The 26945-nt window shown below is 43.3% G+C and overlaps 1 protein-coding gene across 2 annotated transcripts; it reads right to left on the minus strand.

The window, feature by feature from the left end:
* Positions 1-258: 258 nt before the first annotated feature.
* Positions 259-26939, minus strand: CHD1L (chromodomain helicase DNA binding protein 1 like). 2 transcript variants are annotated; one of them, XM_081176310.1, is made up of 23 exons: positions 26508-26939; positions 24330-24442; positions 24120-24223; positions 23135-23249; positions 22506-22537; positions 21732-21813; positions 19352-19514; positions 18787-18942; positions 17398-17490; positions 16567-16663; positions 16004-16077; positions 15600-15710; positions 14091-14205; positions 13562-13715; positions 12624-12798; positions 10616-10761; positions 9846-10009; positions 7117-7325; positions 4622-4720; positions 3130-3200; positions 2791-2905; positions 1885-1993; positions 259-783 (listed from the first exon to the last, which is right to left on the minus strand). In XM_081176310.1, the coding sequence occupies exons 2-23, from the start codon at positions 24417-24419 to the stop codon at positions 714-716; spliced, it is 2544 nt and encodes an 847-aa protein (XP_081032436.1). In that variant the 5' UTR covers positions 24420-24442; positions 26508-26939; the 3' UTR covers positions 259-713. The 2 variants fall into 2 exon arrangements, with proteins under 2 accessions (XP_081032436.1, XP_081032435.1); XM_081176309.1 differs by lacking the exon at positions 26508-26939 and adding an exon at positions 25732-25835.
* Positions 26940-26945: the final 6 nt, after the last annotated feature.

The raw sequence follows: 26945 nt of genomic DNA on the forward strand, positions 1-26945 counted from the left end.
AACATTTTGGGCTAAGCTTACATCATAAAGTAGATACTTTCCTGGCAACTGTTGGCACAGAGATTATTAACCTAACTGGGCTGATTGACTTCATCAGCAGTTTGCAAATATGACAGCCCTTGCAAGATCTACACAGCATTTTCAGTGGCCCTAAGAAGACAGCTTTTAATTTGGTATCTTTGCCCACCTTGTCAATCACAAAGCTTTATGTTCTTCCAAGTAGTAGAACCCATTTCACTTAAAGATTAGACAATTCAGTCATATTTTACAAAAGTGGTTTATTTTAAAAACACAGCTGTTCTCAAATGTTTTGAAAAAATAAAGTTTTTTTAAAAAGTACTTCACTGGGAGATGGAAGCCCAAGTCACACTGCTATAGTGCTGCTCTTGTCCGCTGTGTGGCTCCAACTGTACTCAGCGTCAACAAGTCTTATCCAAGCCCAAATACTCAAGCCAGTTTTAGGAGGCTTGTTTGTGGTGAAGTGCAAAAGTACAGCTTCTGTTCTAAAAACTTGGATGCATGATGGAACTCTGTCTAAATTTCTGCTGCGCATCACTGATATAGAGAGACAGATTTCTAAACATGCTTCTTGTGTGCCTGCTTAAATAAACAATTATAAAGAAAGTCAACATGAATCTTGACTGGCTGCAGAAAGAGCAGGAAGCAGCGCTGTGAACTGTGAGTGGTTATTTCTAATTGATTTTTTAACACCTTTATGGTTGCAGTGATGCTGCTGATGTGGATGCTTGTGAAGATGATGCCTTGTTTCTAGGAAAGTAGTATCTGAAGCGAATAGTTAAGGAGTTCTCAGCAAATACCTACAACTATTATTACCTTTAGTCAGGAAGTAAAATATTTACGTACTTATGCACGGAGCTCGTACTGGAGCTGCTTACATATGATTGCAGATTTTAATGCGATCTGTGTACACTTACAGTGGTACCTTGGTTCTCAAACTTAATCCGTTCCAGAAATCCGTTCCAAAACCAAAGCGTTCCAAAACCAAGGTGTGCTTTCCCATAGAAAGCAATGCAAAATGGATTAATCAATTCCAGAGTTTTAAAAATAACCCCTAAAACTCAATTTAACATGAATTTTACTATCTAACGAGACCATTGATCCAAACAATGTACTGCAGTCACACAATCAATCAATCAATCAATCAGTAGCTGAACTGGGTTCCACACAGGCACAAAAACAAAAAAGAGCTGCAAATATAAAAATGCGAAATAAATAGCAAAAACAGTCAGACCTCAGTGTAACACTCAAAATGGAAATGTGGGACTCAAATCAGAAGTTCGGCACTCAAATTGGAAGTGTAACACTCAAAACGGCGCACGTTTAGCTTCCAAAAAAAAGTTTGCAAACCAGAACACTTCCTTCTGAGTTTGCAGTGTTTGGGTTCCAAGTTGTTTGAGTACCAAAGTGTTTGAGAACCAAGGCACCACTGTACTTGGGAATAAACACCACTCAAAATGATAGTACTGTACTCATATCTGAGTAAATATGTGTAGGATTGAGCTGCAATAACATTTCCCTCAAAGACATAAAAATGTAATGCTGTAGTCTTCCAGAATTGCAGGACAAACTGCCACTTATCTGCCTTTTGTATTAAGAAACCTGTGAAAGGAGGTTGGGGAGAGAGAAGATTTTCTGTTCCACCACTACCTCGTGGCCTCACTAAAAACCAAAGCATGACCTCCAAAATTGTTGGGAGAGTGGTAAGGCCTGTTACTCATCATGCAGTGCCAGTCTGGTGCTTTAACATTTGGAAGGTCCCAATGTGCTGTGTAAAACAGATGCAATTAATTTCCAACCTCTACATTCTGGCTTTTACAGATATGGCAGACTGAGAACTGCAAGATGTGCACTTCAGAAGGATACACAAATGTGGGGATGCCTTTTGTTGCCAAGTACTTCCGGATAAGACGCTCTGTCCCATACCAATTAAAACCTTTGGTTGAGTATCCAATGCGGGGCAGGTGGACACTTGCTGAGAGAAAGAAACGAAAAATGCTGTCTGAGTTGTAGTTCACATGAAAACAAAGGATATGTAACTAGGTAGATAATATTGCAAAGGAAATTCTTGTCACGGGACCAAAAAGGTTAAGGGTAGGTAACCGGAAGCCAGGGGTGCAACCTGGCCCTAAACAATAGCCACCTGTTCCAGAGGCAAAGAGTTATTTAACCCCCTTTGATCCTGTGTGAAGAACAGCAGAGTCTTTGGCACAGTTCGTTTTATTTATACTCCGCCTATCTCTCAGCACAGGACCCAAGGCAGCTTACCGAATAATTTTTTTTTTAATGCAACTAAAACGACACCATCCAAATAAATATTTAAACATAATTATGTAAGTAACCCCATTAAAGGCAGCACTGAGAACACATAGGCACATGGGGGAAAGATATGCAAAGGGAATAAACTAGGAGTGTTGGGGACACCGTAACCTCTTTAGTGAGAGGTTAAATTATCAGAAACGTTTAGTTGTTTTGGCTTCTGGTGGTGATAGTGAGAATTCCAAGCTTTTATCAGCAGCGAGGGAACTAAGACTGCCCCAAGCTGCAGGTGCACTGCAGAAAACATGGGAAGCTTTCGATTCCAAACAGTTGACATTATTCACCACAGCTGGGGTTTTTGTTGACATGGAGTTCTCCAAGAGAATAACCCCATAATGGCAGGAATTCTAGAGGATCAGAATGTCCCAGCCATCCCTTTCAACTTGTTTAAACGGGACTTCAGGCACTAACCTTCTCAACAACTGGCACACTTGCTGTCACAGGCACACTTACCATCTCTATCCTTGGCCGCAAGATAAATTTTCTTTAATCCCGTTTCCAAAGCAGGGAGATTAATTCCAGACAAGTTGTTCGAACGGTCTCGGTGCTGTGCTACAATAAGGGCCAGCTAGGAAGAAATCATATATGCTGTGATCAGATAAACCGAAAATTAAGTGCATGGCTTATAGGCAAGAAACACTCCCACTCTCCCCCCCCCCTTTTTTTTTTGCAAATACACTTATACTTCTGGAATAAGTATGGAACAATTCCGATACTCTAGCTTTTATGCTAGGAACAAGATTTGGAATCACTAAAACGAAAGAAATGCAAACCATCTGTTTGTATAGTTACCAAGTCATGTCCTTTGTTTCTGGATTCCTTATCATCGATGGGGAATAAAAGAGTTCCTCCCAATGTCAAGTCTACAAAAATAATTAAGAACAACGGGAAAAAACACTGAATTCTGTGGAACACTGAGGGGAAAATGCACTCAGGATGAATTTCTGAAAGTCAGATTGGCTGTATTGCTCTCTCTTTCATGTACTTAGCATAATGCTGATTTTTCATAGATGGTGAACATAGTAGACAAAACAGAATTAATTTAAATTAATTAATTAATTAGCAGAGTATGATATTTTCTAGCTCCTTAACTGGGCTTTCCTGTCTCCTGTGTAGATTAATCCAGATTGTTTCCATCAAGTTGCCAGGAGCAAGCAATAGAGAAGGAAATTTCTAAATTATGACTGCAACAGTTGTATGTTCCATCAGTCAGCTGGCAATGCTTTCAATGCCAGCATTCATTGGATTATAGGTTACCAACTGTTTACAGGTGTGCTGAGATGTCACACTGCAGGGATGTGGGGATATGAATAATGGGATTAACCGGTATCTCATCCAGGTTTTATGTAGCATTTCACCCACATTATCTCAGTATTCTTTAATCTTGTAAAGTAGGTCAGTATTATTATTCCAAATTTGGGGAGCCAAGTATGAGAAAAAGAGAAAGATTTGTTTAAGGCCACATGGTGAGCTTATGGCTAAAATCTGAGTGAAGAATCCAGTTTATACTCTTAGCTGATTCAGGGATATTTATTTATTTATTTATCTATTCATTCATTCCCTGCCTTTTCCTTGATAGGGACTTAAGGCAGCTTACAGATAAAATAAGAACAGCTAAAACACAGGAAAAACCCACAATCATTAAAAAACAAACATTAATAGACATTAAACATTAATAGAATATATGATCTATGAAAAACATACAATCATAGCAAAAACAGCAAGGCACCAGCCCCATCACTAAACTGACTATTTTGGGAGTAGTCAGCTCCCAAATTCCTGTTGGAACAAGAAGGTATTCACCTGCCGGCAGAAGGACAACAAGGAGGGAACCAGTCTAACTACTCTGGGGAGGGAATACCAAAGTCTGGAAGCAGCCACTAAGAAGGTCCCGGAATCTATGTAGCTTAACGGATAAATTTACGCACCAAAGTGCATTCACTCGGAAGTTTACTTACACCTGGCAGGTAAGAGACTGGAAGTGAACACATGAAGCAACTGTCATCCAATTAATCTTAGCACAGGCTTCTCTCACAGCTTTACTCTGCCCTAGAAGGGATGGTAGCTCTTTCCTCACAGACAATAATGAACAAGAAAGTAAAAGGAACAATTTCCTGTTCATTCCAAACAGTTTAATCTAAGGCAGAGAAAATAAGAATACAGACTGTCCAAATGAGGCGTCTTAAATGCTTACACTATAAATGAGATCATTTGATTAAAAATAACAGTTTAAAAAGGAGGAATCCCCTAAAACTACAGTAGCCTTTACCTATCTCTTGCTTACCTTTCATCTTTCCTGCCAGCTCATATATTTTCCTTGGGTGGTCAGAGCGATTGCCCAGAGCTGTGAACAAGCCTCCTCTTCCCCAACGGCCTGAGTCATCTGAAGCAGAGAGTTAGATGATACTATTTTAAAAGGAGGGAAAAGGTCCATGAGACTGAAGTTCATATAGATCAGCTTCCAATGGTTCGTAGGAGATCCATTCTTAGAATGGAACAACTAACATGACAAAGTCTGAGAGCACTTCCAAGCTACAAATCTGGCCTTCAAGGCAATTCAAGACCTTCTGATATTAATCTGCTTTTAGAGATTGCCTTGGCAAATGTAAATGCATTAATCCTGTATGGCTTAGTGATGGTAAGGAGTTATGGCTCTGTAGCTGCATTATAAACCTCTTCATTGGGTGCTTTAATGTGGAAGAGTGACCCAAACCCTGATGGAAGAATGGTGCCACTCCCCCAGACAAGTAATGATCAACATCAATAAAATACCTCCTGTAATGTACTTGCTACCGACTAACAGATTTTTAGCAACTCTGACTTCAGCCACTCAGGCCATAAGTGACCAGCAGTTGCTTAAAGACGTGTGCTATGCATTTAGACCATGGATAAAGAACCAATATCCCTCCAGATGTTGTTGGATCCACCTCCCATCAGCCAAAAGAAGGGTGGCTAATGGTCAGAGACGATGGGAACTGTGATCCAGCACACCTGGAAGACCCTATGCTCCGCATCCTTGATTTAGACTGTGCCACCTGAACATTTCTGGAGGTCACTAATACAGCGAAAATGAATTTTGGAGGGGAAAATCCAGGGCAGCCTTGGGGTGCTATATGATGCTAAATGAAACATACTCACTTACAGGCCACCTTGTTTTAAGAAAAGGTACTTTATAGTGGCAGAACAAGATGTACAAATCCCAGGCTGGGAATCAGAGGGCTTCATATCCTACAAGTATTTCTCTTAAATGATTTACAGAGTTGTGTACAGAGTGCAAATAGTCAACTGATTAGAAATTTGTTGGCCAAGGCTAAATTGTTGTTAGCAACGGTCAGAAGAGTTTTTAAAAGAGGTGGCAGAGAGGTGCAGAGAAGTTTGATGGTACATGACTGTGAATGAATTAAGCGCTCCTCTCCTATTTCATGCTGGAAGACTTAATGCCAAACTAATGTCTTCAAAGACTGAGTGAAGCTCTTGGCATTCTGGAACAGACAGTATTCACAAGAAAACTTACGGACACCAGTTCTCTCCTTAACTATTTGACTTTTACTCATCATTTGACATTCGATTATACGAGCAAGTATATTATTTTCATGCTTTGTGCAGCCAATTGAGTGTAATGACCTCTCTATATACCAGCCTTGCTTTAAACTGCTTGGCTTGTTGCTGTAAGTGACAAGGAATTTCACCCTGGCAAGTGAATGGCCTGCCAGAAGAGAGGAAGAGACGTCTGCATTTCTGTGTTGCAGAAACCAAGCAGGTTGCTGGCAGAGGTATGGAGCGCTTCATCCCTTCTTTACCAATTCACTGCATTTCTCTATTAAATGAGCAGGGGACAAAGCTCCCCACTGCATGACAAAACCAAGAGGACCGTGGCAGAGAGAAAGAGCACGCCTTCCTTCTACCATCAGCCTGCTGTGTTCTTGCTAAAGGAAAGAGCACTCCAGAAATTCCACATCAGACTGAATTTCTATCTCCTGTGCCTTTCATGCATCCTAGAATCTGCAGAGACTCAATACCAGACCAGGACACTAGGGCCATATTCACATCATACATTTAAGCACTGTGTTATCATAGCCATGACTTCTCTCAAAGAATCATAGGAAGTGCAGGGAGTTATTAGGAGGTCCTTAGTGCCTCTCAGAGACCTACATTTCCCAGGGTGGTGTAGCAGTCAATCCCTCCTCACAGGGGACTCTGGGAACTGTAGCTCTGGGAGTGGAATAGGGGTCTCCTAACAACTCTCAGCAGGGGCGCAGGTGGTGCTGTGGTCTAAACCACTGAACCTGGGGCTTGTCTATCAGAAGGTGGGCAGTTCGAATCCCTCCAATGGGGTGAGCTCCCGTTGCTCTGTCCCAGCTCCTGCCAACCTTGCAGTTCAAAAGCACATCAAAGTGCAAGTAGATAAATAGGTACCGCTCTGGTGGGAAGGCAAATGGCGTTTCCATGTGCTGCTCTGGCTTCACCAGAAGTGGCTTAGTCATGCTGGCCACATGACCCAGAAAAACTGTCTGCGGACAATGCTGGCTCCCTCGGCCAATAAAGCAAGATGAGCACCGCAACCCTAGAGTCTTTCGCGACTGGACTTAACTGTCAGGAGTCTTTTACCTTTACCTTTTTAAGAACTCTCAGCACCCTTAATACCCTACAGCTCCAAGCCATGACTGTTTAAAGCAGTATCATAGTGCTTCAAATGTGTGGTGTGAATGTGACCTAAGAGGACGCTATGGCTGGTGAATAAAAAACGAGGTCTCTTCTAGCAAAGTCTGCTCCACCTACCTACACAATGCACAATGATGGCATCCTCTTCTCCTGCAGAGGGGTGGGTAACATCACCTATAACATACTTGATGGAGCTCAGGTCAGGGTCTGCGTACTCCAAATCCGCACCCATCCCACTTTCTAAATCTCTTTCTATCTCCTCTTCGCTGCTCTCTTCTGACTCCAGGCTGTAAGACCTGTAGTGATTTGCTTCCCACCAGGCCATCCTGAATTTAAAAAGAAGAAGAAGAAGCATGCATCAGGTTGTTAGGAGAGGTTTCCCATGTTTTGTATTAGCAATACACTACCTATATAACTGTAAACTCAATAATAATAATGACAATAATTATACAGCATAAATGGTCAACTGAGTTCCAGCCTTCTGATCAAGGCACAGCCCAGGGATAATATATGGAGGAGAGGGTTAGCAATGGCTTCTAGCCATGATGTCTATGCTCTGCTTCCTCAGTTGTAGGCAGCAATGCTTCCAAATACAGTGGTACCTTGGTTTAAGAACAGCTTACCGTATTTTTCGCAGTATAGGACGCACTTTTCCCCCTCCAAAAATGAAGGGGAAATGTGTGTGCGTCCTATGGGGCGAATGCAGGCTTTCGCTGATGCCTGGAGAGCGAGAGGCGTCAGTGCGTCCTGCAGCCCGGACCACGGGGTGGCCTCCGGAGGACGCCCCGTGCTTTGTGCAGGTGTCCGCAAGCCTTGTGAGCGGGAGTTCCCGCCGGGCTCGCAAGGCTTGCGGGCGGCAGCCTGTTCTGGGGGCTGGGGTCAGGGGATGCTCGGGCTTCCCCCGCCCCAGCCCGGCGGCTGGGGGGGGTAATTTGTTTTTATTCATTTCCCCCCCCCAAACGAGGTGCGTCCTATGGGCCAGTGCGTCCTATAAGGCGAAAAATACGGTAGTTTATGAACAACTTGGATTAAGAATGCTGCAAACCCAGAAGTAGGTGTTTTGGTTTGTGAACTTTCCTTGGAAGCAGAACATGTTTCACTTCCTGTTGAGTGTGTTCCATTTGTAAATTGAGTCCCCCGCTGCTATGGGAAAGCACGCCTTGGTTTAAGAATGGACTTCCGGAATGGATTAAGTTCCTAAACCAAGGTACCATGGGAGGGGAGCGAGCTCTTCTGCTCGTCTTCTGCTCGCTGGTTTCCCATATACATCTGGTTGGCCACTGTGAGAATAGGATGCTGGAAACAAGTAATAAATGTTGGAAATGTAAAGAAAAGGAAGGAACTTTTTATCATATGTGATGGGAATGGAAAAAAGTGAAAAACTTCTGGGAAATGATATATAATGAGATGAAAAAGATGTTGAAATATACATTTATTAAAAAAAACCAGAAGCATTTTTACTTGGCATTGTAGGGGATGATATTAATAGACAGGATTGTAAGTTGTTTTTATATGCAATGGCGGCAGCAAGAATATTATTGGCACAAAAATGGAAGCAAGAAGAATTACCGGCGAAAAAAGAATGGCAAATGAAATTAATGGACCATGAAGAATTAGATAAATTAACAGGAAGGATTCGAAACCTGCGGGACCAGAGATTCTTAGAAGACTGGAGTAAATATTTGAACTATTTGAAAAGCAACTGTAATAAACAGATTACGTTAGTAGGATTGCAGGAAGTTTTATAAAGAGGACTATTCGAAACATTGCAAGAAAGACTATGATGAGAATTATTAGTTAAGGGCAATTAAAAGTAATAGAGAAATTAAGAAATGCAGGACAAGTGATAGAGAATGGAAAATCTTCAGAAGTTGTTGACGGAAGTCTAAAATATAGTATAAGAAAAAAAGTTATGTTAAATGATTGTTGGAAATGATATGTTTATATATATATATAGCGCAGGATGCTGGACTCGATGGGCCACTATGTTCTTATGAGGAGGCCTGGGTCATGCTCTGGCAGTCTTCTCGGAGTCAGGCTATTTGAGAAGGCAGCCCAAAGTGACACAACGGCTAAACATTTTCATGCGTCAACAGGTACCGCAAGTTGAAAATAACATTGAACTGGGAACTTGCTAACTTTTAGCAGTAAGTCTTAAAATATGAACAGAAGTGCCAGGGCGTTTTTGACATTTGTCAGGAAATATCACAGCCAAATGCCTTCAGTAAATATTCGGAATGTCATTCTTATTTCCATCAAGTTACAGTGCTGAAAAGAAAACAACCTAGACCAAATGAAATTTTTCAACACACATATGCTTTTGTCTGGCCCCTCAAAGCAGCTTGTCTCAAAGTTAAGCCACATTCTGAGTAACAGCAAAGAAGTTAGAAAGAAATACTATTTTCTGGCTTCACAAAACGGAAAATAGCAGATGGTGTTAAAGAAAGAAAAATTGTGCAGCTCCACAGCAGTCAATGGATCAACAGCCCGTTTTAGAGTTGAAACTCATTCAGATGCTTTTTCTGTATTTTTCACAACCTAAGACGTCATAGCCTATGGATACACCTACAAAAATAATATAAATATCAATGACGTTTTACAGCTGAAATAAATCTTCCTCATTACACACAGTCTGTATCTGCACTGGCTTTGAATTTGCTTTTTCTATGAGATCTGCCCCCCCCCCGCCCCCGCGCCTAAATTGTTAAATTGCTTTGAGATTATTTATAGGAAGCAATTTGTACATGGAATTGAATAAAAAATAAAACTGCAGTAGCAAGTAGAACTGTGAAGCATCTTGACTGCTGGTGCTGCTGTGAGATCACTGGCAACAGAGACAACCTTACTTCTTCTGGTGCTCAGCTTCCGCCTTCTTCTGCTTCTTCTCTTCCCTGAGCCTAGCCCTCTCTGCTGCTGCCTCCTGCCGCTTCCTCTGCCGAGCCGCCAGTTCTTCTGGGCTCAATTTACGCCGCTTCTTGCTGGGTCCCGGCTGAATGCCCGTGACAAGAACCTGGAAAAGGAAAAGATATTCATGGGCTGCAACAGTTTTTTCTATCTCAGGCTACTTTCATGTCCTCCTGCATCCACCACAGGAAGGCACCCTTTATTCAGTTTTCCAGGGACTCTCAACCAGCGTGACCAAGCCCGTTTCAGTGCCCCGATTGGCCCTGAAGCCAGACTGAAATATGAATTCAGATAATCGGTGGCACTGAGCCTCTTGGGCTTGCCAACTGGAAGGTTGGCAGTTCGAATCCCTGCAACAGAGTAAATTCCTGTTGCTCTGTCCCAGCTCCTGCCAACCTAGCAGTTTGAAAGCATGCCAGTGCAAGTAGATAAATAGGTACTACTGTGGCGTGAAAGTGAACGGCGTTTCCATGCGCTCTGGTTTCCGTCGTGGTGTTCCATTATGCCAGAAGCGGCTTGGTCATGCTGCCCACATGACCTGAAAAGCTGTCTGTGGACAAGTGCTGGCTCCCTCAGCCTGAAAGCGAGATGAGCGCTTCAACCCCATAGTTGCCTTTGACTGGACTTAACTGTCCAGGGGTCCTTTACCTTCTCCTCCAAGCATGCCTGAAGCTGGATTGCCACCCACCCAAAGTGTTCGCAGTGTCCTTACATTTGCTTTATTTCGGAGAGCTCTTCCTTCCTGACCTCCATCTTCAAGAAGACATTTCTGAAGACCCAGCAGAAGATCGAAGGCCTTCTGGTCTTCGTGGCTAGGTTCCTTTGAGTAGTCTTTGCCTTCATATAGGTACATGTGGCCTTAAAACAGCAAGCATCTCAAAATGAGCCACCAACATTACAGCAGATTTTTTTGTTTTAAGATAAGGTTGAGCATCGCAATGCTCTTTTTAAAAAGTTGCCTCCTTTGTTTAGTGAGCTCTGACAGTTCCAACAATATAGTCATACCTCGAGTTAAATGTGTTTCAGGTTGAGTGCGTTTGACTTGCGCTCCATGGCAACCCAGAAGTAACGGAGCGCATTACTTCCGGGTTTTGCCGCTCGCGCAGACGCTCAAAATGACCTCATGCGCATGCGTGGAAGCGGCAAAATGTGACCCGCACATGCACAGACAAGCCGTTGCGTCTTATGTTCCATTCGGGATGCGAACGGGCCTCCGGAACAGATCCCGTTCGCATCCCGAGGTACCACTGTGCCTACTATCAGACTACCTGGCTATAGAATTCCCACCCATGCCCTTAAAAGAAAGTGTGGATTAACACCAACATAAATGATCGATTTATAAAAAATTGCATTAGAGAAACTTAAGTGAATGGTTTTGGACAAAATACAAAATCAAATTATAAAGTAACTGCCATTCTGTTCAATAGTTCCACTCAGAAAGAAAACCACTGTGAAATTCTGGACAAAAGGGTCAATGAGTTAAGTCTACGGTGATTGTTTCCTGCAGTAGGGGTATTTTAGCTGATGTTTCATCAACTTCCCTATCACACAAAGGTCCGATAAAAAATAGGATATATTCTATTTGACCAATTAATAAATCCAAATTTAAAAAAGGAATTCTAATTAAGCAAATGAAGACTAGGACTCTGATACCCAGCATCTCCTCTAAACCTTATTTTTCAGTTAACTATGTTTGCTTATTCTCGTATCTGCCTAGTTTGCATTGGGATGTCATAGGCATAGGCCATATCCCAGCACCACCACTAAAGGTGAGTAAAGCTAAACTTGCCTTTCCCCCTATAGCTTCAGACACCCTTCTCCCAACCTGGCTCAAATACTAGAAGAGACACTGCGGGGATATAAAGGAGCTCCAAGCTACAGAGCTGCATTGTATCACTTCCACACCCATGCACAGCTTTTGCCGCAAAAAGTAGACTCACAAACCCTATTTTATATGTGAATGGGCTGATCCGTTATCAGCAAATATGGCTGCTCCCATCAGATCTGTCCCCTGTAAAAACACCTTGGCTATTGGATGCAACACAACTTCAGTGAAGCAAACTTCAAAGGATGAATACTGACGGAAGGCCAGCTTTCTTGGATCAAAGCAAATGTCATTCTAATCTAGCATCCCATTTCCAAGAATGGCCAGACAGATGTCTCCAAGGAAACTCAGAAGAAAGGCATGGAGGTAACAGCCCTCTCTTGCACTTGTACGCCCCATCTGCGCCAGAAGTCTACTGCCTTTCGATTTGAAAGCCCCATTCAGCTACATCTTGGCAGCTCTATCCTCTATTAATTGTCTCTAACCCTCTCATCAAAGCCAAGGCAGAACAACCCACACTTAATTTACTACAGTTCTGCTTCCAAACCAACTTCTGAATGGAAACAAGGTTCTAAGGGGATGTATTTTAATATTCTTTTGGAAGCCGCCCAGCCAGATGGGTGGGGTATAAATAATAAATTATTATTATTATTATTATTATTATTATTATTATTATTATTATTGAGTCTGAAGTTTTGGAAAGGAAAGTTTACAGTGAAAGCAGTGAGGAGCAGGCAGAACTATCTTTCTTAAGCAGAGGCCAATGGTTGGCTGTTTGGAAAAAATGAGAAGGGTGAACGAGTAGGGCTAGGGTTTAGAAACAAATATCAGCCAATTCTGACCCCTACAGCTCTAAAAAACCCCCAATATATTTGTGTTGGAGCCATCAACATACTTTCTGCATTTTGCTCTTCATTTTCTACATTTCCCTCTGCGGTCGACAGGACAGTTTCCATCAGCCATAATCCTTCTCTTGTCTCCCCAAGGATACTTCCCAGGTCCACATCACAGATGGTGCTTCCACCCAACGACAACAGTTTGTCCAAGCCAAATTTCAGGACTTCGCTCAGCTTTCAAAAAACGAAAAGAAAAATGGAGGCTAAAAGGCTTCACTATCACCCTCTCTAACGCTTCCAGAGTGCTGCTCCTATCGGTATATTAGGAAGATATAGGAGCTTGTACATGCGTGAAGAAGACCCTATTGATCAAATTCCCATTATACTTGTGTATGAACTGCTTTGAGAGCCAACACAATAGAAGCCTTTTTCATAGCGATAAAGCAATCATCATGAAAGAAGCAGCAGATTCAGACATAAAGCTGAGGATTGCATCACCTTTGCCTTGCTGTTTTGCTTTGAGTTCAAAGATGAAATCCTACAACAGCAAAGGAAGGCATTTTTAATAAAACAACTGTGCTTTATTGTGTCATAAGGCTTTGTTGGTCTGGAAGTGAAAATAAAGTGAGGATAAGAGAGGGGAGAATTTCCTGGGAATTTACTTCCTATAGATTCTAGTTTTCTAGGCGTTTGGGCTGAACTTCAGAATTTCACAGAAAAACTGAATTCCAACCTGGATTAGCCTCACAAAGGAAAGTTTATGATTTCAGTAAGCTGCTAATGATACAACATGATTTGAGCCTTTCCATAAATTTAAAAAACAACAGCACAAAACCACAGCTTTCCTCTCCAGCCTGAAATTGTCCTGGATTCCCCGATCCAACACAAGCAGTGCTAAATCTCTTTGTTGCATTCCACAACTTTTTAATAAAAGTAGGGCTGGCTTTGCTCAGCAGTTTAGACTGCTATTCAGAGACACATTAGGCCCCTCTTTTACCTGGATATCTGCTTCCACCTGTGATTTCTGCGTCCCAAGCGCAAACTGGCCCCCTTCGACAATGGTGCTGGTTAGCTGGAGCTTTGATGCTGCTCGCCGGTAGATTATTTCTTCCACAGTGTCTCTCCCAATCAAACGAATAATTTTTACAGGCCTTGCAGAACACAGGTGTGGGGGGTGGGGAAAGCATTTAAAGATGATGGTTCACATTAGATCACAACCTATGCGATAATTAAGGAGACCAAAAAAGCACAACAAGAAATTTCAGGAACAGCAATCGTTCACAAATCATTCACAAAACTTTCCAGGAGGCAGGGTGTGTATGTGGGCTGATGCCTTTTGTGCTGGAGTAGCAACCCGTAGAGTCACAGATCTGGAGGAGTCTTTGTAGGTATTTGGGGGGGGGGGTATGGTCAGGGACTTGGATGCAGTTTTACTGGGAAGAGCTGCATCAATGCAACGCAGCAGGATGGGTGGAACATATCCTTAGGGAGAGAAGAAGCAAAGCACAGAAAAGATTTGTCCTCACTTGTTCTGGCCGATTCTGTGGGCTCTTGCTGCTGCTTGTAGGTCATTTTGTGGGTTAAAGTCACTGTCAACAAAAACAACTGTGTCTGCTGCCGTAAGATTCATGCCAACCCCACCTTGGGAAATAAAGGAGGGTGACATTGGAGTTTTCATAACAGAAATAGCATTGCAAATGAAATACACGTTTTCCCTCTTTACAGCCCCAAAGCAAATGGTGACCAGAGAGAGAAACTGTTAGTTAATTTGACTGACTGCATGGAACAGTATTTTGATAAAACAGTATATTGAGCAGTGCTTTTTTCTGGGGGTACACATACCATTTAACATTTTGTGAATCTAAGTTTGGCCTCATTGAGGGGCAGTATTTCAATATGAGAAGGAAAATGAGAGTACCCCTACACATTTTTTTTAAAGGAAAAAAGCACTGATATTAAGTATATCTGCATTTCATTTAATTAGATCAGTGTTTCCCAAACTTGGGTCTCCAGCTGGTTTTGGACTACAACTCCCACCATCCCTAGCTAGCAGGACCAGTGGTCATGGGTGATGGGAGTTGTAGTCCAACAACAGATGGTGACCCAAGTTTGGGAAACACTGATTTAGATGAATAAACCACTTAACCCCAAAGGGAAGGTAAACAATTTTTTAAAATAAGCATATTGTTACATAGAATTACATTAAAATACCATTTCAAAAGCCATCTGACCCAATGGACCCTCTCATCCTTATTGCATATAAATGTAGCTGACCCATCTTTGGAGTCATGGATGTGTTCCTCTCATGTGTAGCTTACACCTCAGTTTTTGTTCAACTTCTCAAAACCTGTGAGGTAGATTAACCAGAGAAAACACCCAGAGTCATCCAGTGAGCTTCACAGTTGAGCTGGGACTTGAATCTGAATTTCTCTGGTCCACTATACCATACTGAGAGAACCAGGGTAAATTTGAATTTTACTGTATTTCACCTTGCTAGTCTTTGTTGAGCTGCAATATGTGCTTTAAGAGCTAGAGACTACGATTTTTTTAAAAAATGAAATTAATAATAATAATAATAATAATAATTTTTTATTTATACCCCGCCCTCCCCAGCCAAGGCCGGGCTCAGAGCGGCTTACAAGCAATAATAAAAACAAGATGAGTGATTACAACTTAAAAACAAAAATAAAATACAACATTAAAATAATGGAACATTAAAATATTAAAATGGAGCCTCATTGCAGGAGAAGGAAAAGAAAAAAGAAAAAGGGGGCGGAGGGAATCAAATTAAGTGTTTGCGTAGGAAGGAAACAACAGGTGCATTGAAGACTGGCTCTGACAACAGGCGTAATGCTAAAGTCTAGCACAGAACCAGTACAACTGGACTTGAATTTACATAAAAAAATTCTGCTTGACCTCCTTGGCTTATTTGGATAAGCCAAGTTGCACTCAGTTCAATGCGTTTTGTGTGCATCTCTATTCGCCATCTGGGAAGGCGGCAAAGGGATCCTGCCTCTTTGTAATGTTTGCCTTACCTGCCCTCGTGCTCAGGAGGAAGACAAAAATGGGCTGCTGGCCAAAATTCTTAATGGCAAGGTGCCTCTCTTCACCTCGAACAGATCCATCCAGGCGCTCGTAGCTGTAACCTTTTCGGTTAAAAGAAGAATTAAATGGATTAATCACAGCCATTCAAAAAACTTCTGTGCTTGTGGCCCTTTAGAATCTTTATCCTGCACTGTCCCCTATCCACATCTCAATTTTCTTTCTCCACAGTCCTCTCTTTGCTGTCCCCTTTTACTCTCCCCTTCCTGTACTAGTTTTTCAAGTTACACAGACACATCTTAGGCCCCATCTGCGTTATACATTTTAACCTTTTCTTTGTAGCCCTTCTCCATACCCAGAATCAGGATCAGACACATCAAGAAACAGAGGCATTTACCTCTGTAATCCATATAGTCTTGCAGGATATCCAGCATCTGTGTCATTTGGGAAAACAGCAAAACACGATGACCACTGGAATGAGAAAGGAAGGGAAGGCTCTGACCTCAGCTCAGCTTTCTGTGCAGTGTAACAAAGCTTGCCTCAACCAAGGAAGATTTAGACTGCAACCTAATGTGCTCTGATTTGAGAATAGGTTAACAAATAGAGGGACTAGGTTGCCATTGTGGAAATGCAGGAAGAGTCCAACCTCACTGCTCAATTTGCAATTGCAGAGGTGACACCAGAAGGCCACACTCAAGCCACACAAAATCCAAACACTGTAATTTTTTTCAAAGCAGGTTTTAAAAACCTGCTTGAAGATTTGCAACACGGAGGCTGTACACACCTCCTAGGCAAAGGAATTCCACAATTCTGGAGGCCACCACCAAATGGCCCCTGTCTCTCATGCCTACCAACTGAATAACTTTATAGGCAGGCTGTCAACACCTGTGAATTGTGCAGGTAAAGGTGGTCCTTTGCTGATTTATGGAAAGTAATAAAGTTCAGTAGTGAAACACATACCCTACATATAAGAAAGACAGAAGTTTATCCAACAAGCTCAGCTTCCCACTGGCTTCAATGAGATGATCCCCAATGATAAAAGGTTCTGGTTCAACACCTGAAATGGAAATACATTTTAGCAAGAAACTTCTCTGTTAACACTGCAGACTATAGACTACTAACCACAAAAGGATTGCATCTGAATATGTACTTCAAGGCAGAGCAAATAATTGTCCTGCTGTTCCCAAACACTCTTAAATATACTTTTAGAGGGAAATGGAAGTCTTTTCCTGATCAGCCCTTTGCAACAGGACCGTTAGAATAGCGTAATCTCAGCACACAGAAGCATCTCAGTTCCCTACAAGCCAGTAAGGAGAGGTAAAAACTGCACTTGCCCCATCACTAAGCTGCATAAATAGAGTTTGCATCTGTTGATGTGCAGCTTGCAAAAAATAGCTTTTCGCTACAAACAGCTAGCAAAGAAAACTATAGTACATAAAAAAAAATCACTGAAATACACTATATTAAAGCCAGCAGCAGAATCCCCAGGTAACACACATGATAGAGATAGTTTCTTGGCTAGGCAATCTAGCAAGGAAGATGGGAGTTCTGTAAATCACAGCAACTCCACTCCCTCTTATGCCTCCATCACTCCATAACAAGGACGTGCAGGAAACTTACAAGTTGCAAGTTGTATATATTACAGACGAAAGTCCTAGGGTGAGAAGCAGCCCTTAAGTTGCACGCTGGATCTGCACCAATGGGCAAACCTTCTCAGTTGTGCAGAACAGACAGCAAACCAACTGCTTCGACAGCAGCACCAGGAACGATGGTCCTGGGCGGCCTTCTTACCATTGAACAGATACGGATGAGCTACACATTTCCGGAGTTGAACTAACACATTCTGGAGCTTTGCTTTCTTCCCCGATTCATTTTCAAATGCATCTAAAATATAGAACAAAGTGTGTGTGGGTTTTTTAAAATAAATAAAAATGTTGTATTCAGTCAGTCAAAGCAGTGATTAACTAGCGAGTTTATTTTCCATTCAAGCCAGAAGTTTGATTACTGCCGTTCCACAAATTCAATATTTAAATCACTTAGGTGCTTGCTGAGAGTGGAGTACCGTACTTTTCTGTCTATAAGATGCCCCCATATATAAGACGCCTCTATTTTGGGGGGCTCAAATTTAAGAAAATGAGCAATTTTTGGGGTGGCGGTGGGGAATGCCGAATCAAAGATCACTCACCCAACTGGCAAACACTAACCATCGCAAGCAATGCAAGCCAAACTGCCAAAGCGGCAGCCAATCCAAAGCATCCACTAATAACCCGCCCATTTGACAAAGCAGCCACCAATCCAAAGCAGCCTTTTACGCACCCACAAATAACCCACCCGACTGACAAAGCAGCAGCCAATCTGAAGCAGCCCTTGCAGCAGACACCATTCACTCACCCAATTGCTAGATCCTGCTTGCGGAGGCAACCAATCGCCCGTCCCCTCCTCTGCACTACCCCCCCATTTTTTACTTTATTTTGGAGTAAAAAAACCCTCGTCTAATACACGGAAAAGTACGGTAACTTGTAACTGAAAAAACATTGCGTGGTTATGTTCGCTGTTTGTAACGTTTAACAAAAATAGTAAACACAGTAATGAAATGGCAACAGAGGGCTCTTCTATACTTTTGCCTGTCCTGCCACTTTCCCCAGGAAAAATCTGCTCTTTATATAATAATAATTTATTATTTATACCCCGCCTATCTGGCTGGGCTTCCCCAGCCACTCTGGGAGGCTTCCAACAAAATATTAAAATACTGTAATGCATCAAACATTAAAAGCTTCCCTAAACAGGGCTGCCTTCAGATGTCTTTTAAAAGTCTGGTAGTTGTTGTTTTCTTTGACATATGGTGGGAGGGCGTTCCACAGGGCGGGTGCCAGTACTGAGAAGGCCCTCTGCCTGGTTCCCTGCAACTTGGTTTTACTGCTGAACTGGAGCAAATGTCAGTTGGGTTCTCTGCGGACTGCTACGATTCAGCAGGTTTTCCCAGAGAAAGAAGCAGACAAAGGGGAAGCCGCTCTCAGATCCGTCCCTGGAAATCACAGGAAAAGCACTCGGACCCAAGCTCTTTAGGCACACGACAAGCGGAAGTGTAGATGGACCCCCAAAGTCTCTGCCTCCCAGGCGCCCGTAAAACCACCACGCTCACTTCATTCCGATTCCAAAGTCTTCCCCTTGCCCAATTACCTAGGTCTTTCATCAAAACAGCCTTGTAAAACTTTCTCTGCAAGGCTGACATCCCGTGGTAGAGAACCACCTCCTCTTTCTTGGGGAGTTCGGCTGCCGCATCAGCCTTCACTCTTCTGAGCAAGAAGGGCTGCAAGAGACTGTGCAGTTCTTTGGCTACACGGGAGAGAAACACAGATATAGCCCTAGATTTTAAATATGAAGTGGGGGGCAGGAAGGCCTGAAGGGGGCGGGTTTCTAAGTCCATAAAGCTGAATGCTATGTGACATATTTGAGTACCACAGGCATCTATTGCCTGATGCTCATAATTTTACCATGTGACTCAACTCGCCTTCCCACACATATACACTCAACTCAGTACATTTTTTATTTTTTATTTCTTAAAAAACAAAGAGAAGAAGCTTTCTCGTCCTCCATAGCATACCATGGAAATCTTGGCTGTAAAGCCAAAGGACTTTTTGCCTAAATGCAGACTCTACATAATCCCATTTAAAGAAAACCTTCATCTCAGTTGCCAACATTCTGCAGGTAATAGCCGACATCCAGTTATCACATTTGTACTTGCCTACTTTGCTTTCCTTTTCAATTCCATGATAATAGTGAACAAATTCTTCCACCAGCTCCTTGGGGAATGTAGCTGGTTCAATGAACGCAAGCAGGGCATATAACTCTTGGAGGCTGTTCTGAATGGGAGTGCCCGTCAGCAGGAGGTTGAAGTCCGTTGTAAACTGAAAGAGATCCAGAATATGTACAGTTCAGGAACGACTGGGATAAGGTAGGGAGGTAAGGCAGCGTCATGATTTGGTTCCCCCTGCGACTGCTTTACATCTCAAATTTCTTGCTCAGGTTGAACAGAGAATTTGCTAGCGACGACAGCCGCACAGGTGTCATTAGCTCAGAGATGGAAAGAAGATAAAAGTCCCTACCAGAGAAGAATGGCAAATTAAATTGTTGGAATATGCCAAAATGGCAAAACTGACCAGAAAGCTCAGGAACCAAGAAGACCAAACTTTAACAAAGAATGGGAAGATCTTGGAGACCACTGTAAGCAGATGAAAACACTAGCAGGATTGCAATAACGCTTGTAATGTAGCAAGTACTATGTATTATCTAATGGTATTATCTAATGGAAGTTATATTATATACGGACTACTGAAAAAGATGCAGTAGAAAAGTTTTGGCAATAGGACCCATGGAGGGGAAGGTGGGAAGTCCAGAGATTTGGATAATCTTTTAACTGTTGATGTGTATAGTGGTACTGTTATAATTTTATATTTGTAAAATCAAATAAAAAATATTTTTAAAAGACCAAGACTCGTCCGCTTATGAATGCCTCTGGAAGAAATTTGAGGCCTTTTTACTAGTTAGTTTTAGGAATAAGGCAAGGACGGTGTGCAGTTTTAGTCTTGACATGCTTTACTTCGCTACATTTGCAAATTTTCTCTATCCATGTTGTCAGGGGTTCAGGAGCAGAGGCACAGGAAAGGGAGGAAACAGAGAGCGAGGGGGAGGAATCCGAAGGAAATATGAGCGATGACAGCGGCCCGAGATCTCCGAGTCTTTCCAGTGAATCGGAAGATTCACAGAAAGGGGCGCCAGTGGTCAGAGCAAGGGGGGCACCTAAGGGGACATCCCAGGAAGAAGGGACCAGAGGAGACTCAGAGAGCAGCAGTTGGAAATCGGGACCAGCTTCCCCACCAGAGCACAGTAGGGGGGAGGGGTCCCAGGTATCGGGAGCTGGCGGCTCGCCGCAAGCGGGAAGGCAGGAGTTAGGATTGGCCACACCTCCATCGGGGAGCGAGGAAACGGTCAAGAGGAAGGTCGAAGGCTGCGCGCGCGCGCCAAGTTCAAATGCACAGGAAGGCGGCACAGTAAGCAGTCCGGATAGGGAGCCAGGTCCTAAAGCCCGCCGCAAAGAGAGAGAAGAGTCCGGGGGGTCGGCGTCAGAAGAGTCCAGGAAGGAAGAGACCACGGGGGGTAGAGGGACCCAGAGGAGAAAGGAAAGACGGAAGAGGTGGAGGAAGGCTAGAGTATTAAGTTGGTGTACAGGAGGCGGAGACTCAGACGGAGCTTCGCCGGTCTAGCTTCTAAGACGTAGAGCTGCACGCTGTGGGTTAAAATGGAAACTGTAACTCAATAAAGACTTTTGTACAATACTACCGGCTAGCGTGGTCCTCTGTGAGCTGGGACCTGGAAGCAGCACTGACACATGTAATTTTTATTAAATTTTCTGTTTTACAATTTAGAGTATTCATTTAAACAACCTTAAAATTCCAATGACTTCTCTTTCCATGGTTCATTCTGTGTAACAAAAATCCCTGCATATTTTACATAAAATAAACTAAACTACATAAACTATTCAGTATTCCATTACTGTATTACATCCATCAAAACTTATTTACACTGTTGAATTTATCTTAATGCTGTCAACATTTTCAAGCACATTTTCTAATCCTTACCTTTTCTCTGCTTTTAGAATGTATCATTATTTGGTTAAAGGCAAGGAGTTTATCCAGGCTTCCTGTGGTGCCATGTTATCCAGGCTCCGGTCCGGGATTTAAAGCTCCATGTCTAAGTGGGGTGTTGGTGTGGTTTTGACCTAGTGCTCTCCCCCAGAAAACCCACATTTTACCGCTCAAGTAATGGCAATCCAAGGAAAACCCAATTGTTGTTTGCTCTGATTCAGCGGTAAAATGTGGGCTTACCTGAAGAAAGTGGCAAAAGAAGAGGAAAATGCTCAGACACTGAGTTATAATCCCAGATATGTGCCTGGAAAGCAGAGCGCAACAGGGAGTCTGCATGAGCCCGAGGAAAAGCCAATCCACCTAACAAAACAAAAACTCACTGTAGAAGATCCTTTATCTATCTGAGCTCAAGTCAGAAGGCTGTGACAAGACATATGTGCTTTCCTTCTTTACAAAGACCAGGACTGTAGTTTTCTTTACCTCAGAGAGTACTTTATGAAGTAGTGAATCCTGATTCTTCAGTCTGTGAGCTTCGTCCACAACAAGGCAAGCCCAGCTGAAACTGAACACGGGGAAGAAAAGTTAGAGGAACCACAACCACCAGCGGCAACCAGACGCAAGACATTTGTCCTGTTTCCTTACTCACGAGCCACTGGGTTATATTACATACTATGGTTCCTTTCTTCTTCCGCCCAGATTTCCGCACACAAACTTACACAAAAAAGAACTCCATTATTGCATGAACTGATTTTTTAAAATCCATATGCCAGTGCTTGCAGGCACAGAAAGCTGTCAGCACTTAGTCTGATTAAGATATGAACTCTTTCAAGAGCACTTTGAACAGTTTTAAAAGCCTACACAGAGCAGAAGGTTAAACCAGAAAGGGCAGTAGCGACTCAAAATTAATTTCCTCTGGCTGAAGGGAAACATTGAGATTATCCTCACAAAAGTGCTATTGTGCTATCTTGTGAAAAACAACCATTAGCCGACACCTGCCATTTACAAGGGCATATGTACTTAATTATTAAATTTTTAAACATTAGAATATTTTGAAACCTAAAAGTGCCATTTATTTTCTGATGTGCTACATCTGCTGAAATTTTAAAAAGAAAAACAAACAAATTCATCTTACTGTTTCCAGAACATCTGTTTCTCTTTGTACTCAAAATATTAGCTGCAAGGAGAAATGTGACCAATCTCTGAACCCCATATGTAATGGGGAAGTTATTTTGCCCTCGGTAGAAATGTTCTCACCGTTTCAGAAATGCTGCGTCTCTGAGGCACACCTGCAATCAAGCATAAGAAAGGTGTCAGTCACTTAACTGCTGCAGAACTGTAATAATGGAGGCTCAGAAAGATATTGTAGCTGGAGAAGAAACAAGTGAATTAAAGAGTGGATCCTGCTCTCCGTCACCCCTTGCTAGAGCTTCCAGACAGAAGTGTGCTGTTCCATTTTTGCATCTCATGCCCGCTTCCCAAACCGCAGCATCTATATGATGCTGTCTAGGGCTGGAAGATATCTGATTCTCAACTTTGTGATACATCAACAGCTTAACATTGCGATATACTGATATATCACAAATGTCTAAAATAAGGATGGAGCTATATAGAGGCACTGGCTGGCTTCCCAGTTCTCCTCACATTATGATTTTGATTGAAGACAAGAGTGTAGTATCCACTGGGGACAAAGTTCAGTGCTCCGGCAGATCGATATTTAATCTAAGTGAGGAGCTACCCCAAACAAAGACAAATGCAATACCATAGAGAAGTGGGAGAGGTGGGAGAGGGACGACGTAGAGGTGGTGGCCTGATGCAGACCTCCAAAATATTAACAGAAAAACAGGTGCTTTGTATGTTCTGTACCCCTAGACGATGCTAAGTACCTCGTACGTGGTCAGCAGAATGTGGAAATCATGATTTGATTTGAAGTCCTGCTGTAGTTCAGTTCTTTCTTCCTTGTTTCCTGAATACGTCACGAAGGAAAGACTTGGAGAAAATCTGTTATAATAATAATAATATTGAGGAAATACAGAGAATACAGTGCTCTAATCAGAATTTATTAACATATGAAGCTGATTTATCTAGCCCGACAGCCTTCAGTCTCAGATGGGGTCTTCTCTATGCACAATGTGGTCTTTGTCCTAATTGACAACCATATGTCAGGAGTGCTCTGATGGTGTTTCCTGCTTGGCAGGGGGTTGGACTCGATGGCCCTTGTGGTCTCTTCCAACTCTATGATTCTATGATTCTAACAGAAGGCTTGAACATGGCATCTGTTATATATCTTGTGGGCTACTGTGAATGGTAAAGGTGCCCAGTGTTCACATTTGAGGGCAGCTGCACATATCAGGATCAAGGGAGATGGTGGAAAGGCAGGAGCGGGTTAAATAAACAAACAACATTTTATTCTACTGCTTCCCAGTGCATAGAGCTGTCATGGGCAAGTTGCCCTTTTAAAAAATTACTATTTCAATTTGATGATGAAAAAAATGAGAAATACAACCGTTTATTTGCTACATGGTTGATGTATGGACTTTCTGCAGGCACTCACCATGGGACTTACAGGACTTTTCAATGAAGTTTAATGTTGGTAGGCCTCATTGCTTTGAGAAGCAGGGGCATGCGGTGAATTTTTCCATAGGGGACCTGTTAGGCCAGAGGCGCCAGCTTGCAAGGGTGATGTGGAGGCCAACATCATGCAGGTCAGCAACTGTGCATCCCTCCCTAAGATGGGCAAAAGCTTCCCAGGTTTTGAGAAGGAGGCTCCAGGCTTTAATATTCTAATTTACCAGGAACATTTAGGGGGCTAGCCTAGTCCACTGACAGTGTGCCACCGTTGAGAAGATTATGAACATTTACAAAGTTTACCTTTCTAGTTCCTGCTTCCAGTTGTTTAACACAGACAGAGGGCAAAGGATCAAAAACGGCCTTTTATTAAGCTTCCCACTTAAGACAACAAGCAGAGAAATAGCCTGGAATACATGGGGGGGGGGGATACATGGTGTCATTCACAGAAATGCAGTGCTTATAACCGCTCTTTTCCTACAATGATTAAACGGGAAGGAGAGAATGAAAGACCTGGCAAGTCTTCCCAAGACCCATTTCATCACCCAGGATGCAGCCATGCCAGGTTTCATAGCAGTGTGTCAGCCAGTTTACTCCTTCCATCTGATAGGGGCGTAGATGAATGCCTAAAAAGAGAGAACATGCCATAATACTGGTAAGGTTAACCCAGAGATCTGGGTACTGGGAGAATGGATGGATTGTGCATCTTGAAGAAATAAATTATCTTGGCATATCTATTATGCCTCAAGCTTAAATGTGCTTTATACAACTCTGAATAAAATGTTGGGGAGGGGCAAGTAAGGCAAGCCCCGCCCCGCATAATCGATCACAAGACATGGCACACACATACCATTTGAATGGCACTGCCCATCAAGTTGGGGAGGGGTAAATATTTTATTTGGGGAGCTAAAGGGACCTCAGCCCCTAGGAGTGGGCTCCAAAGATTGTGAGGTGCTCTGCACTATAAAAAGACAAAACAATACTCCCCCCTCCAGACATATGCAATCTGGCCAGAGCTGGGAAACATTTGAACCACTTAAGTGCAGCATCCCGCAGAATCATAGAATTGTAGAGTTTGAAGGGACCCCCCCCCCCCTGGTCATCCATCCTAACTCCCTGTGATGCAGGCTTCTCAACACATCCCCCCCCCCCCCATCTTGAAAGCATATTGGGCCCTGCTTAGTTTTGCAAACGTGCTAGCAGTTTTCTTGCCGCACCCCTAGGAGCCACAAAATTTGCTCACTTAGGGTAGTGGTTTTCAACCAGTGTGCCATGGTGCCTTGAATGATGGTTAGAGGCTGCGGGCAACACTGGCCTCTGTCCCGCTTTGCTTCCTTCCCTCCCTCCTCTGATGCCTTCTCCTGTCTCTCTCTCCCAAAGACTTGCATCTGTTTATTGAAGCAGCCCTGGCTAAAAGCCCTGCTGGTGAACAGGGCCTCGGTCTGGGAGGTACCTCTCTTTGGGGTGGGGTGGTGGGTCAGCTCAGAGACCAGGGGCAGCAGCAGCGGCTGCCCAGAGGACACCCAAGGAGAGGAGAGGAGGCTAAGAGAGCACTCCCCAAGGAAGGGTGTTTGAAAAAGGGTGAGAGGCTGTCAGCTCTGCAGGCAAAGGCTGACATAACTTTTTTTCAATTTTTTTATTTATACTTTTCAAGTTTAGACATTTCACTGATTTTATATATTTCGTTAATTTTACAAACATTTTGACATTTCAAAACTTCCTTCCTCCTCTTTCTGCGGTTATTTAAATTTGATTTTAATATCTTCTGCATACCCAAATTGAGGGTGGTGGTGACATAACTGGGCTCCTGAGCCGCACAGGAGTTGCTTTAGGGAGCCGTGGAATCAAAAAGGTTGAAAAGCTCTGACTTAGGGGAAACTTGGTGCAGAGCAGCCAAGCCAACGATCCCACTCACCTGCCAGCCCCCATTGCCTCAAGTGTTGCTCTTCCACGCCTGGTCCCCCTTGGCTCTCGGTGCGCTTAGCGGAGACACTTTGGAAGAAGCGAGACATCACGGCCCGCTGCACCAAAACCTCGAGCGGCACACAAGTCTCCGCCTCCCCTTCTCTGCACGAGCCCCGGGACCCAGCTTGTTTGCAAAGCGGCTCCCGGAAGGAAAGCAACAGAGGGGCTCGCGCCTATTGGCTCGTCGGAAGGAAACCCGCTTTGCGATTGGCTGCTGCTGCTGCATTCGCAACATAACCCAGGAACTGCATTTTGCAACGCGGTAGGCGAAAGTGCGGGGTCTGGGTTAAAGGCGGATCTGCACGGATCCTCATGGATCCTCCGCTTTTAAAAAAATAACTCCAACAAATCCAGTGTCAAATTACACCTGGAAGGCACGCCTACAGACTGGACTATAAAAAAACGTGAATCCAACACTTTGCCGCGCTGCAGCACTACAAAAACATTGATCCGAAGCATGGATCCTCATGAATTCATATGAGTTTTATATTGAAACAAAATAAAAACACGATGATACTCTACACCACATTTTAGTCTGTAGGCAGAACCAAAAAAAATCACGCATCCACTGTTTCATGGTGCCGCAATGGCGCAAAAACATGGTTAAAAAACACGGATCCTCATGATTTTTGCACTGGATCAGCCTGAAGTCACTATCAGATCAAATATCATGGCCATGGGCACAGCATGAACCACAAAAATCAGAGCGAGGAGCCCGAGACCCACCTGGAAAGCGCCGTGGACTCTTCCGGTGTAGGCCAGCAGGGGGCGCCAGGCACCAGAGGACGAGGCGGAGCTTTGCCACTGCGGGACAACGGACAACGTGGCCGCCGTTTGCTCAGCTCCAATGTGAAGCTCCTGTTGAGTCCTGCAGGGGAAGGGCGGAGGGGTGAGGGACCCGAGGGTCATCGAGTCTGACCCCGGCGAGGATTGCGGATTGCCATCTGGTCTCAGCCGCTCTCGTTTTTATCAGTCCCCAATGGGGGACGGGAAGCAGGGCATCAGTAAATGTCATTATAATAATGGCCAGGATGGTACTTCTTTACGCCGACCCTACCAGGTGGTTTAGTAGTCTGGAAATCAATAAATAATGATTATGTGATACGATACGTCCTGCAGTTTAGAAACGTATTATGTGATATTGATATGGAATTATGAGAACCG

Source organism: Podarcis bocagei, assembly GCF_964188305.1.
Source record: "Podarcis bocagei genome assembly, chromosome: 17".
Lineage (NCBI taxonomy): Eukaryota > Metazoa > Chordata > Lepidosauria > Squamata > Lacertidae > Podarcis > Podarcis bocagei.

Bases quoted from the DNA above. Each gene is read 5' to 3' on its own strand.
- CHD1L (XM_081176309.1), bottom strand. From the start codon at position 25,828: ATGTCTCGCTTCTTCCAAAGTGTCTCCGCTAAGCGCACCGAGAGCCAA. The intron at 23,250-24,119 runs GTAAACTTTGTA...TTATTATAACAG, and splicing joins TGGAAGCAGGAACTAGAAAG to ATTTTCTCCAAGTCTTTCCT. The intron at 2,906-3,129 runs GTAACTATACAA...ATTTCTTCCTAG, and splicing joins GAAACAAAGGACATGACTTG to CTGGCCCTTATTGTAGCACA.